The 13,870-nt window shown below is 42.5% G+C and overlaps 1 protein-coding gene across 6 annotated transcripts in view; it reads left to right on the top strand.

Moving 5' to 3' along the window:
• SULF1 (sulfatase 1) overlaps positions 1 to 13,870 on the top strand; it is a 69,362-nt gene that overhangs the window by 25,258 nt on the left and 30,234 nt on the right. For 4 of the 6 annotated variants that reach the window (XM_074146208.1, XM_074146212.1, XM_074146207.1 and 1 more), the window contains 5 exons: positions 9,182 to 9,332; positions 10,760 to 10,935; positions 11,502 to 11,630; positions 11,892 to 11,948; positions 12,955 to 13,084. In XM_074146208.1, the coding sequence (XP_074002309.1) occupies positions 9,182 to 9,332; positions 10,760 to 10,935; positions 11,502 to 11,630; positions 11,892 to 11,948; positions 12,955 to 13,084 (643 nt within the window). The remainder of the gene's footprint in view (positions 1 to 9,181; positions 9,333 to 10,759; positions 10,936 to 11,501; positions 11,631 to 11,891; positions 11,949 to 12,954; positions 13,085 to 13,870) is intronic. The other 2 variants (XM_074146210.1, XM_074146209.1) reach the window with 2 other exon arrangements.

The raw sequence follows: 13,870 nt of genomic DNA, 5'->3' as shown, positions 1-13,870 counted from the left end.
ACAGGGGAATTTTGTTCCATCAGACAGCTGAGCAGGAAAGCTCTGACTCAAAGGATGCTCTAATGAAAGCCTGGATTCTCAGTTATGCTCAGGGCCTCTGGCACTTTAACTTCCCTTTACCTTCCAGTGTGAACCAGTCCTAAGGGAAATGTGAATCAGACCTAAGCTGTTTATAAGCTGTGAAGTAAACAAACATTAAAAGCAAAAATCTGCGGGAGGCAGGTTTACTGAAGAATGTTAAAAAATGGAACTCTGAAACACTGCTGGCTGTGCTGAGCTAAAGATCCGTGGGCTGGCAGGAGGACTGACAACCAGATTTTATAGTTACCTGGAAGCAATCCTATTGCCAGGCTGAATATCTTAGGAGGAGCAGCTAGAAATGGTATCTGGGAAGAGATGGGAAAGCTTCCCAAGGCAGTGGGAGAACAGGTAGGTGGTATGAAAGGCAGAGTTTTACATTTCATTTAAAGATGGTATCAAAGGTGCTGAAGGACCAGTTTGCAGTAGTGAAGCATGAGGAGCAATACTGTTGCACCTCCAAATCCCCAGAGCAGCCTTAACTGCAAATTTGGGGCGTGAGAGGGAGGCATTCAGGGTGCCTTCTAGTCACTGAGGCTCAAACATCTGCCAGTTGCAGCGGTATTTCTTGTAACGTGGACACTTACCCATTGGCGTAGGATAACACATTTGCATCATTAATAAGTCCTGACATGTCAGTATGTCTTGTCACGGCTGGCCTGAGCCCACTTGGACTCCTGACTTAGAGATAAGTGATCAAAATCATCACGCAGATAAATTGTGAGTGTGACTTTAAATAGGACTAGAAGAAATGGTGTGATATAGAAGTGTGGTAAGATCCTAGTTACCCAATTAACCTCTGCAGCAGCAACAAATAATTTTTTTGTAAAATAAAAAGGTGTTGTACTTAACGGGTAACAACTATTTTTTTCCTCTTTATTCTGAAATACAGCAGTTGTGTTACACTTCAGGAGCAAAACTTTCTTACCTCACATCCCCTGATATATAAATAGTCCTGGGTTTAAAAGATTCCCCTTTTAAAAGGCAGGGAAAGTAGATTCATAGATTCATAGATTCATAGGTTGGTCCAGGCCGGAAGGGACCTCCAAAGGTCATCTAGTCCGACCTCCCCGCAGTCAGCAGGGACACCCCCAACTAGACCAGGTTGCCCAGGGCCTCGTCGAGCTTCACCTTGAATATCTCAAGGGAAGGGGCCTCAACCACCTCCCTGGGCAACCTGTTCCAGTGTTCCACCACCCTCATGGTAAAGAATTTTTTCCTAATATCCAATCTAAATCTCCCCTTCTCCAGCTTAAAACCATTGCCCCTCGTCCTGTCGCTGCAGGCCTTTGTAAACAGACCCTCCCCAGCCTTCCTGTAGGCCCCCCTCAGGTACTGGAAGGCCGCTATGAGGTCTCCCCGGAGCCTCCTCTTCTCCAGGCTGAACAACCCCAGCTCCCTCAGCCTGTCCTCATAGGAGAGGTGCTCCAGCCCCCTGATCATTTTGGTGGCCCTCCTCTGGACCCGCTCCATCAGGTCCATGTCCTTCCTATATTGAGGGCTCCAGACCTGCACACAGTACTCCAGGTGAGGTCTCACCAGAGCAGAGTAAAGTGGCAGAATCACCTCTCTGGATCTGCTGGCAACACTTCTTTTGATGCAGCCCAGGATGGGATTGGCCTTTTGGGCTGCGAGAGCACATTGCCTGCTCATGTCCAGCTTCTCGTCAATCAGCACCCCCAAGTCCCTTTCCTCAGGGCTGCTTTCTAATACCTCATCCCCCAGTCTGTATTTATACTGAGGATTGTTTCTTCCCAGGTGCAGAATCCTGCACTTGCTTTTGTTGAACCTCATGAGGTTCACCTGGGCCCACCTCTCCAGCCTGTCCAGGTCCCTCTGAATGACATCCCATCCCTCCGGTGTATCGACAACACCACACAGCTTGGTGTCATCTGCAAACTTGCTGATGGTGCTCTCAATCCCTCTGTCTATGTCTTTGATAAAAATGTTAAACAGTACTGGTCCCAGGACGGACCCTTGAGGGACACCACTTGTCACTGCTCTCCATCTGGACTTAAAGCCATTGAGTACCACCCTCTGGGTGCAACCATTCAGCCAATTCCTTATCCACCGAACCGTCCACCCATCAAATCCGTATCCCTCCAATTTGGCAAGTAGAATGTTGTGAGGAACTGTGTCAAAGGCCTTACAGAAGTCCAGATAGATCACATCCATAGGTCGCCCCTTGTCTACTGACCTAGTCACTTCATCATAGAAGGCCACTAGGTTAGTCAGGCAGGACTTGCCCCTAGTAAAGCCATGTTGGCTGTCCTGAATCATCCCCCTGTCCTCCATGTGCCCAAGCATGGCATCCAGAAGGATCTGTCCCATGATCTTCCCAGGCACAGAGGTGAGGCTGACAGGTCGGTAGTTCCCCGGGTCCTCCTTTCTTCCCTTTTTAAAAATGGGTGTGATGTTTCCTTTCTTCCAGTCTGCAGGGACTTCACCTGACTGCCATGACTTTTCAAATATCATGGAAAGTGGTTTTGCAACTTCATCAGCCAGATGAAGTAGACCCAGAATGGTGAAATTCAACTTCACGTTAATACTGACCATGCCAGTCAGTATTAATTTTGACTTTTAATTTTGCCCAGAACTCAGGCTTCCTGCTTTCCAAGAACAGTGTCTAAACCTGGAAGTCTACTTTCCCTGGCAACAAAGGATTTGCTTCTTCTGTTTATTTACTCTTTTTCTGAAGAAACATGACCACTTAGGCAATGGTTGCTCATCATATTTCAAAGAATAATATAGATGTTAATTTTGTAAACAAACTATTCTTTTTTTCACAATGAGTTTTGCCATAGGTAGTATTTTAAAATGTTGACTTTTATTTTCATTAAAAGAAAATGTTCCTGGGGCATATAAGTACTGTATTATTTTCATTAACTGGAGGACTCCCAGCCCAAACAGAAGATTAGCCAAACACTTTTGGGATAAAAACCTCCAAGAATTTGATGGAATTATTCACAATCAACAGTTTTAGGCAGTATTTTTGTGAACACAATTTTCTTTTGTTGGATAAAAACAGGAGGGAATTAGGAGACTGTAAATAGAGGCAAACACAGATTTTTAGTGTGAGTAATTGAACAAATGTTTGTAAACGTGCTTGTTTCTTTCCCGTGTTAACCCATCTGAAACGGAAATGTATATATTTAGATCAAGCTTTTCAAAAACAAATGTTAATTTAAAGTTGCACTGAATTCTGGGAGCCCTTAAAACGTGCTGTGCTCCGCTGTATTGCTGTTCCACACAGACACCACAACTGTGGAAACAGCATCAGCCAAGCCGATTTCCCATTCTTTTCTTAACCTGCAAAATATCTCTTTGTAATAATGATTTCCAGAAGGGCTTTATTCCATTTGTTTCATTGAATATCACACCAAAAAAAACCTTAGTTCAGGTTCAGTTCAAAAAACGCTTAGTTAGACGATAGCGTAATTCATTCCTGATTGATTTACTCTTCCAGGGTCCCATTTCAATAGGTCTTCAAGTACAAGCATCTGTTGTTTTGAGTTGCTGGGTATTTTTATTTCTTGTCTAACTTAAAGTTATTGTGGTACCTGAGAAGCCAAATGAGATGCGTTCTCTATTTTAGACTTCAAATTTAAATATACAAATAAAGTAAATATGTTGTCAGTAAGACTAATTAAAATGTGGGATATGAAATGCTGATTGTTGATGTAGCTGAAGGTTATTGAGGCCTTTTGGATTCAAGCATATTACATATGCTAATATAATCCTTTTCCTCACAACAGAACTTTATGTATCTATTTGAACCAGTGCTTGCAGATAAATAAATGGTAGATTTCATGGTGAATCTTTCCTTAAAGGGAAAAGTGTACTGGTGCTTATAGATATTTACTCCTTCCATAACCTGTAGAACACTTTGTTATCGCCACCATGGGCTTTCCTGCTGCAGTTTAACAGGTGGTAAATAGACAGAGAATGCAATTTCCATGATGGGCCATGAGCAAATTACACGCATTGATGCAGAGACATTAAATGCTAACAGAACTCACACCGCACAAGCCATCCCTTTCCTGAGGAGACTGTCGTCTAGGGCTAGAGAAGGCTAATATTAATTTACTCTTTTTTTAGTTTTGCAAATGTGCACATTAAATGGGATGATTTCTCTGTAGATTTCTTCCCATGGGTGAATGATTAGTAAATCTCAGGGTCAATTATTTTTCTCATTCTGAGAATGTGTTTATGGGAAACTGCCTGACTGGGTTCAGCATTTGTCACTGTTAGGCATTTGGGATTTTTTTTTTTGTTAGTTAAACCAGTGGTATCAATTTTCAAATTTTCTGAACCTGACATCTTCCAGTGTACTGCCCAGTGCCAGAACAGACCTGTCACGGAGTGCCAAGAAGTCTCCGTGTAGGAAGTTCTGCATAGTACGAGTTGGACAAATGTAAGTGAGCAGCTGAGAGACCTAGATTTGCCCAAGCTACTATAGCCTACAAGAGTGACAAATATTATACCTTTTCAGTAATCATTTGCTCTCTCAATCCTTACCCTCTCTATGGATTTAATATTCATGTAATATGTTGCTGGTCATTTTAGAACCGACCTACATGAAGGGGAGCACTTTTTCACGTTGTCTATTTTTGTAACATGTAAAATGAACTCTCAGTCAGTCCCCGGGCACACATTCAGATGTTTAAGTGCTTTACTATTTGCTGATCAACCAGCAAGATTGACCTTGAAATCAGAAACTGCTCCTTACTGCACTCTGGGGCAGCATCTGAGGTGTTGGGGGGCAGGCCGGCAAAGACCGATGGGCAGGTGAACAGTAGCTCCTTGCCAGACTTAGAGACCAAGGACAACCTGAAAATAATTATTTGTCACTATTAGGTATATCAATATTTTATACCAATACAGAGCAAAACTGTTCCCAAAAGTGGAAGAGGAGAAACAGCGACAGACTGTGCCATGATGGCTTTCGAGGGCTTACAACAGCTGAACATTTAGTCGATATCTCCTACTGCTTCAAGAAAAAAAATGTGATAAACAGTTATCACTGACAATGAAGAGGTCTCCATGCTGGTAAAGGTTTTGAGAAATCAGCAATATTCTTCCCAGAATTCACCTCTGTTGTGGTTGTTGGGGGACTTTTTACCCCCACACACAAAAAAAGGTAGACAGATCTGAGGGCAATGTGAGGTCACCTATCACCTATGTGCCTGGCAAGCAGTGCCGTTCTGGGGAATTCTGTAAGGCACAACAAAGAAGGGTGTGCAGGGAACACAGACAAGCTGTGGGGCTTTTGGATTCCTTCCTGTCTCTTCCCTAGTACTCTTTCCCCCCCACTTCGGACCCCCGTTTCATTTTCTCCATCAGCCGCTGGCACTGGATATTTCACAGAAGGTCCTGTTCCTTGAATGGTCTGGGAGGAAAATTCTGCTCACTCTCTGCCTACTGCATTTCTCACCCAGAAAACTCAAAATGCATTTGGGAAGTGTCTGTGAAAGGTTTTAACCGCCCTGCTAAAACCCTTGAGTGCTGCTTTTAAAGACTATCCATTATGTGGAGGAGGCTTCTGACAATGGCCTGGGAACATGAGACCTGAGCCTGCTTGGGCAGCTGGCTCTCCTTCTTGGCACAGCGGCAGGCTGTCACCTCGCTGCCGGCTGAGTGCGGCTCGCGGCCACCTCATCCCTCCACAGCGGGGGCAAGTGGGAGTGCACTGAGAAAAAAAAAACAGGGTTTTGCTGGAAAATGCTGATTAATCAAAACAGAGCTTTTTCCTGGGAACTCATCTCATTTGACAAACTTCCAAAGAAGCAGAGGAAAGTTTGTGCTCGAAGTAGCCTTCCTTTCTGTCAATGTGCCTGATACCTGATAGGTGACCAAAACTCCTAAGACTTACAGAACCCTAGAATCATAGAATGGTTTGGGTTGGAAGGGACCTTAAAGATCATCCAGTTCCAACCCCCTGCCCTGGGCAGAGACACCTCCCACCAGACCAGGTTGCTCAAAGCCCCATCCAGCCTGGCCTTGAACCCCTCCAGGAATGGGGCAGCCACAGCTTCTATGGACAACCTGTTCCAGTGTCTCTCCACCCTAAATCTCCCCTCTTTCAGTTTAAAACCCTTCCCCCTCATCCTATGGCTCCCCTCCCTGATCAAGAGTCCCTCCCCATCTCTCCTGGAGCCCCTTTAGGGACTGGAAGGGGCTCTAAGGTCTCCCTGGAGCCTTCTCTTCTCCAGGTTGAACACCCCAACTCTCTCAGCCTGCCCTCACAGCAGAGGTGCTCCAGCCCTCTGAGCATCTTCATGGCGCTCCGCTGGACCCATTCCAACAGGTCCATGTCCTTCCTGTGCTGAGGACTCCAGAGCAGAATGCAGTGCTCCAGGTGGGGTCTCACGAAAGCGGAGCAGAGGGGCAGAATCCCCCCCTCTCCCTGCTGGCCACGCTGCTTTTGATGCAGCACAGGATGCAGTTGACTTTCTGGGCTGCCAGTGCACATTGCTGGCTCGTGTTGAGCTTCTTGTCCACCAACACCTCCAAGTCCTTCTCAGGGCTGCTCTCGATCCATTTTCTGCCCAACCTGTATTTGTGCTTCTTCAAGGTCTAGGGCTCCATCAGTCCATCTGCTAAGGCTGCTGGCTAGTCAACAGCCTAGATGACTATGCTCCTGGGCTCAGTTTCATTACTTTTGTGGTAGTATAAACATTCCTTTAAAATATCAGACTTCTCCCATGTGAAATGTCAAAATTTTACTTTTCAACCTGACACAAAAGAATTTCCAACAGAAAAGGAATTTCACTCTGTGTTTGTCTTTGTTAACCTTTCCATACTTCTTAGGAAGGAAGTACTTGAGGAAATGTTCACAAATCCTGTGATACCATTGTCTCAATTCTGTTTTCCCTTGATGCTGATTAGGTTAGTCAAAACTAGCTGTACTAGAGACATACATGCTTCTCAAATTCTACCTAAATTCTCAAAAATAGTCTCCAATTAAAATGTGGACTCCACTAGTTTATTGCAGTCGACTATCAGTCTATTATGTTGCCCACTCAGCTAATTTTTATCCTCAGAATATACAGCTAAAAGTTTTCCATACTATCGCTGGTACGATAAAATCAACTGCTTCAGTAAAATCAATTTCTTCCACCATTCTGTGATCACATACGACCATGTCAAGAAAAATGAAAGCTAAATGAAGAACTGGTCAAGGGTGTGACTTTAAGTTATTGGTATATAATGTTCTGATATTTTTCAGTGCTACCTCTTACGAAAGAACAACTACACATAAGCATTTCTGTGGGGAAAATGTACCTTTGGGTAATGCACGTATTAAACTATCAGTATGTAAACAGTAAACTAATATTAAATTGGATTTTGGTTCTAAACTGAAAAGAGAACCATAGGAATCAAATTAATCCAATCACAAAACAGATTTTTTCATTTTTTATTTACGTTTATTTTTCAAATACGTGCAATACACGTATCATGTACTGGAGTGTATTAGAAAAGGTGAAGAAAACAAAACCCAAAGAATTTCATGAAAACGGCAAAGCCTAGATTCTCAAAGCCTGGATTCTGCCAAGTGTTAGAGAAGGAATGTTGTCATATGTACATGACACTGTTACAGGACGTGGATTTTGTTTGGCTTCTTTTCACCTTTTAGTTGTCACGTATGCTGGGTATAAAACCAGGATTGATGGAAAGCTTTTGTACTGTGCATATCTGTACAGCGAATTTACTTGGCGTGTTTCTTCAGAGGTGATATATCTGTGAACGTATTCCTGTTTCTTATATGATATCCTTCAAAAATTCACTGGCTGTGGATAGAACACCACTCAAATCTTTCCTTTGATGTTTCTGCGAACTCCTAAAGCCGCATTCTTTGCTTCAGTAGGACTCTGTGCCATACTTCTTCTTAGCAATAGTATCTATAGCAGTATTAGTTCAATATTGTTGTCATAGTTCCTGTTATGCTGGTAATGCACTGTGCTTTGTATTCACATAGAAAAGAATAACACCTCAACTGGATTTAGTGTATAAATAAATGTTATTTTGGTATGAGTGGAATTTGCACCAGGGCATAGCTCAGGTGAGGGCCAAGGACAAGTGATGGAGCCTGAACATGGGTCGGGAGTCAACAGCGCTGGTTGCAGCACCTTCTCAGCTCTCTCCTTCCAGGCCACCATGTGGCTTTGTGTCAGAGCTGACCCTGCGCCCAGGCGGGCAGCCCCGGGGGGATTGCTCTCAGGGTCCCAGCAATGCCTGCACTCACCTTGGGTGCTGGGGAGGGGAAAAAAGTCATTTGGGGCATCTTGAAAAGTGATAACAGCGGTGTTACTGTTCTTATCTTAGTACTGACTACTAAATTTCTTTATCCTACAGGAAAATATCTTTCTTGTGAGTTTCACTGAACTTGTGCTAATATAAAGGTAATTTCCCCACTGGAAGCATCAGGGCAATTGACATTAACACTAAGGGGAAGTAGTTGTCTTTGATCTCTGACTTGCTTCTTTTTTCTACTTATCTTTATGGGATGCATCATTCAGATGAGCCATTTTTAATGATTACAGATTCTTTTGAGAAATGTGTTTTGGCATATCCCAGATATTAATGTGGATCTGGTAGTGTGGTCTTTGAGCCTGAAAGAAAACTCAGAAAGCAAGTGGTCAAAAAATGTTGAGGAAGTAATGTATGAACCAAGGAAGCTTGGAAGCCCCTGAAGTGATGTTTGTGATATTTTACATTAGGAATACTAGCTACTACATGGAATATAGAATCATAGAATCATAGAATCGTCCAGGTTGGAAGAGACCCTTGGGATCATCGAGTCCAACCGTCTACCCTACACTACAAAGTTCTCCCCTACACCATATCCCCCAACACCACATCTAAACGTCTCTTAAACACATCCAGGGATGGTGACTCAACCACCTCCCTGGGCAGCCTATTCCAATGCCCGACCACTCTTTGTGTGAAAAATTCTTTCCTAATGTTCAGTCTAAACCTACCCTGTTGGAGCTTGAATATGTGATTTAACTGTTTGTTGGCTGTTCCTCTGCTAGAGGAGTTCCCACCTTCCTCTAATGCCTGTGATGATGCACAAATTTCAGATCTTTTATTTTCCTCCCAGCACTCCCAGCTATAACTATGCACCAAACATGGATAAGCACTGGATCATGCAGTACACGGGGCCCATGCTGCCTATCCACATGGAGTTTACAAACGTCTTGCAGCGCAAAAGACTTCAGACCCTGATGTCAGTTGACGACTCTATGGAAAGAGTGAGTTCAAGAAACTTCTGTGAATACAATCTTATTAGTCACTTACAAAATTAAATTAATTATTTTTTTACCTTCCCCAACCACAGCCTGCGGAAAGCCCCCAGACTACAAAGAACTACTCCACATACTCTCAGTAGAAATGAATTCTGTTTAAGGAATCATAGAATCATAGAATTGCCTGGGTTGGAAGGGACCTTTCAGATCATCGAGTCCAACCATTAACCCAACACTGACAAAAACCATCACTAAACCATGTCTCTAAGCACTATGTCTGCCCGGCTTTTAAATACCTCCAGGGATGGTGACTCCCCCACTTCCCTGGGCAGCCTGTTCCAAGGCTTAGTAGCCCTTTCAGTGTCAAAATTTTTCCTAATATCCAATCTGAACCTCCCCTGGTGCAACTTGAGGCCATTTCCTCTTGTCCCATCACCTGTTCCTTGGGAGAAGAGACCGACCCCCCCTGGCTACACCCTCCTTTCAGGGAGTTGTAGAGAGCGAGAAGGTCTCCCCTCAGCCTCCTTTTCTCCAGGCTGAACACCCCCAGCTCCCTCAGCCGCTCCTCATAAGATTCTCCTCGTATGTTTTCTGCAACATAGTGCCAAGCTCCTTGCTTGCTTCTTTCAATTACTGGTTGAATTAGCTGATGATTTTTTAAAAGGAAAAAGTCACTGGGCCTAATATAAAGCCTAGTATTAACAGAAGATGCATCACCTGTGTGTACACATGGATAGACACAGGTGCACACATGACAACTTCTGTTCATTTCACACACTCCCTCATCATCATTTCATCCTTCAGCTGAAATCTGGGAATTGGCAAATCACAGCAACTCAGGTGTCAGTCTGCTGGTGTTTGCAGAAGTCAGGCAATGCAGTGTACAGCTAATTATAGGTAATGTGATACATGTACTTTGCATGACTTTTTGTTCAAAAATCAAGCACCATGACCAAAGATCTTTCCCCAGAGACATTTCTTTAAACTTTAATAAAAATTTACAGCCTTTTCCCAAGCCCACAACTATAAGGAATGAGCAAGTTGTAGACTAACACAGTAAATCAAATCTGAGTACCTTTTACCCTAAAGCTGTAGCAGACTTTTTTCCCAAGCTGTGTTTGAGTACACAATGACTTTTAGACATACTGATGTAACCATATTAGTATTAACATATTTTGCTATTTTAATTTTCTGGACTTGTTTAATTTTCCCCTCTGTCAAATGTGAAATTAAACTTGTACGTTGAATTTTTTAACAGCCCAGTAAAGACAAGATGTAAAAATGTCCATCCCCAGAGCGTCTCTTTTAACAACCTCATCGATGTCATGTTTGCTTCTGTGTATTTGAGGGAGTAAAATAATGGTTATGTGTGATTATGCACAAAACATGTTTTGTTACGTTTAATTCAGAGTTTTTCCTATGCTGTGTTGCAGTTATACCAAATGCTTACAGAGATGGGAGAACTGGAAAATACCTACATTATTTACACTGCTGACCATGGTTACCACATCGGGCAGTTTGGACTGGTCAAGGGGAAGTCAATGCCGTATGACTTTGATATTCGAGTTCCTTTCTTTATTCGTGGTCCAAGTGTAGAGCCAGGATCAGTGTACGTTCTCTTATGTCTCTATCACAGCTGTTGAACCTAATGTAAAAAACCTTTCTAAGAGCATGTAATTATCACTCTGTCTAGTTTCATTTCATAAAGGATGTCCTAGTATTGTAGAGCAATGAGTCTTACAAAGAGGCACGTCTTTCATTTTTGCATATTATTAATAAGTTATGATGCAGATGAAAAAGCTTTATAATGTGTAGTCCTGTAGGGTTAGCTTTGGGTTTTGCTTTTTAAAAGTAGGGGCTCATCTTCACTGTTCATCTTCTGGGTTAGAAGAATGGATGGTGTCACACCCTCATTGTCAATGAGATAAGAGTAGTGGCTACTGCACCTCCTTGTGTTACTGTGCTTAGCTTTTTCTCTGTGATGACAGTCCACTGTGCTAGCCTGCAGTTGTCAGAATTTTAGCCTTCAAAGGGGATTTTCTAAACTTTGCACTTCTGTCGAGCTTTACATCTTCAAAGCCCTGATAAACATTAATTACCATTCTATTTCCAAGAGAATGTGAAGACTTACATATTGAACACATGACAGCTGTGACCTTTTCTGTTGATTTGCAGAGTGCCTCAGATAGTTCTCAATATTGATCTCGCTCCAACAATTCTGGATATAGCAGGACTTGACACGCCTCCAGATATGGATGGCAAATCTGTCCTAAAGCTTCTGGACTTGGAGAGACCAGGAAACAGGTGGGTCCCTGCATGTTTCTTTTAGCCAGTTCAGAAGCAAACACCTAAGTAAATCAACAACAGAGTGGAAAAAAGATTCCGTGAAAATGAGCTGTGTCATGCCAACAACCACAGCTTTCATGTTTGAAGAGTCTCTTAAATAACACATCCATAAAACTGCAGGTATATATAAGTGGAGAGGTGTTTTTTCAGAAATAAATTGTTAACACTAGCAGTGCTATACACAGGCACCAGCAGTAAATATTATTATTTTGCTTGCAGGTTTCGAACAAACAAGAAGACCAAAATTTGGCGTGACACATTTCTGGTGGAAAGAGGGTAATTATTAGGGGTGAGACAGTTTTGGGAGAGCCTGCCCGCTGGGAACACTCTCTTGTACATGCTTTCCTTTCTGCTCCCTCCTCTTCCTTTTTATGGTTGGCAAAACAGTAAATTTTGCAAGAGAACTTACAGGCCTGACTTATTTCCTAGTTTCCCACCCCTGGCTTTGCAAGCTGCTGTGCTCCCAAATCCCTGCCTCTGAAGAAATTTGAAGCATGCTTTTCTGGCGACTCTCCTAGCCCGTACCTCCTCTTTCTCTAACACTGTACTTGTGACCACTTACACCATCATGCGACCCATTTTCTTTCCAAATCTCTGTTTCAAATCCAGCTGTGCAGAATCCTGTTATCAACTGATTTTGTATTTTCCATCACATATCGGAAGCATTCTTTCATTTGTTCTATCTAAGCAAAGACTTACGTGTAAAAGAGATTTATGACTGTAACTGCTCCTCTTTTTGCTGATACCTCTTTACACCCTCTCACCTTGCCTATTACTGCAATGAAAATGTTCTCCGAGTTAAAATTTTACAGCAGTTTCCTTGCAGCACTTTATGGCTTTACAGATTATGGAAATCTTGTGTGATGTAGTACATAACAGTGCATATAAGACACATTGTAATATATAAGATATAGCCAAGCTAGTGCCGAATGAGTATGGAAGCCCTTTAGTCTCTTCAGCCGGGCTTTTCAGCCAGGCGAGTCCTGCTTCTGCGTGTTTTGCTTTGTGAAAGAACATACATTTATGTATGAATGGTGCTGAGCTGTATCATTAGACATATTTCAGCACTTATTTCTCTTTGGGAAATTTCCAGCAAATCACCTGAGCCTTTTTTTCACTACATGACCTACACTGAAGGTCAATAACAGAAGTGTGGGGATTTTTTTTTTTTCCCTGAGAAGACATTAAATCTTCAAGTAGCTTTGCTTTTCCAGTTAAATTCATCATCTCCAGAGTTTAGAAGAATGCACCTAAAATAGTCAACTTTGGTTTTTTTTTAAAGCAAATTTCTACGCAAGAAGGACGAACCCAACAAAAGCACTCAGCAGTCTAATCAACTGCCAAAATATGAGAGAGTAAAAGAATTATGCCAACAAGCAAGATACCAGACAGCCTGTGAACAACCAGGGCAGGTAAGCCACAAACAACTGCGGTCTTCTATGTAACACAGGGAAATACCAATTTTTCACTATGGGTCAAAGGAATTTGAAGAGTATGGCATTTGGAAGATAGCTAAAAGACCATTATTCCGAGTATCTTCAGAGTAAAGAAAACCGGACACAAATTGCTCTAAGCAACGGTCCAGTTTAAGGTGTTGGAGGGCTGGTCCTTAATTTGCTGTCTCAGTACAGCAAATTATGTACTTATGGTGAAACTCCCATGCTCAAACATAACATTGGATGACTCCTTGTAATTTGACACAGTGTATTGCTAAATATGCAAGGTAATTCAATGATAGTTATGAATAAGGGAGAGAACATTTTTGAGCAGTGAAAGCTTGTACTCACCGGGCTAATTCAGAATTACTGAAGCAAACTAATGAGTTCCGTGCTTACACATGATTGCATTTGCTGGGATGAACAACTGGGCAACACACTTGGTAATCACCATGCTTTATAATTTATTGAACCACCTTTAATATAAGGGTCCCCTTGCTGTTTAAGGTCACTGTAAGGAGTCTGACAGTGACACCCATACCCAAACATTACTTTTTCTTAATGATTTCAGCCTTAACGATTTCAGTGTAACGCCTGACTGATACAAAGGTCTAATTGCCTGCTTACAAAACCAGAAGTTACTGCACCCCTCACTCGTATGCAGCTCTGGGAGGGAGCTAAATTAAGAAAAAGTGACCCAACCCCAAGGTCTCTTCAATCTGTTCTGAATTAGTGCTATGCCTATGGTAACGTACAGAGCCG

Source organism: Numenius arquata, chromosome 4, assembly GCF_964106895.1.
Source record: "Numenius arquata chromosome 4, bNumArq3.hap1.1, whole genome shotgun sequence".
Taxonomy (NCBI): domain Eukaryota; kingdom Metazoa; phylum Chordata; class Aves; order Charadriiformes; family Scolopacidae; genus Numenius; species Numenius arquata.
This window is presented reverse-complemented; position numbering and strand designations above follow the sequence as displayed.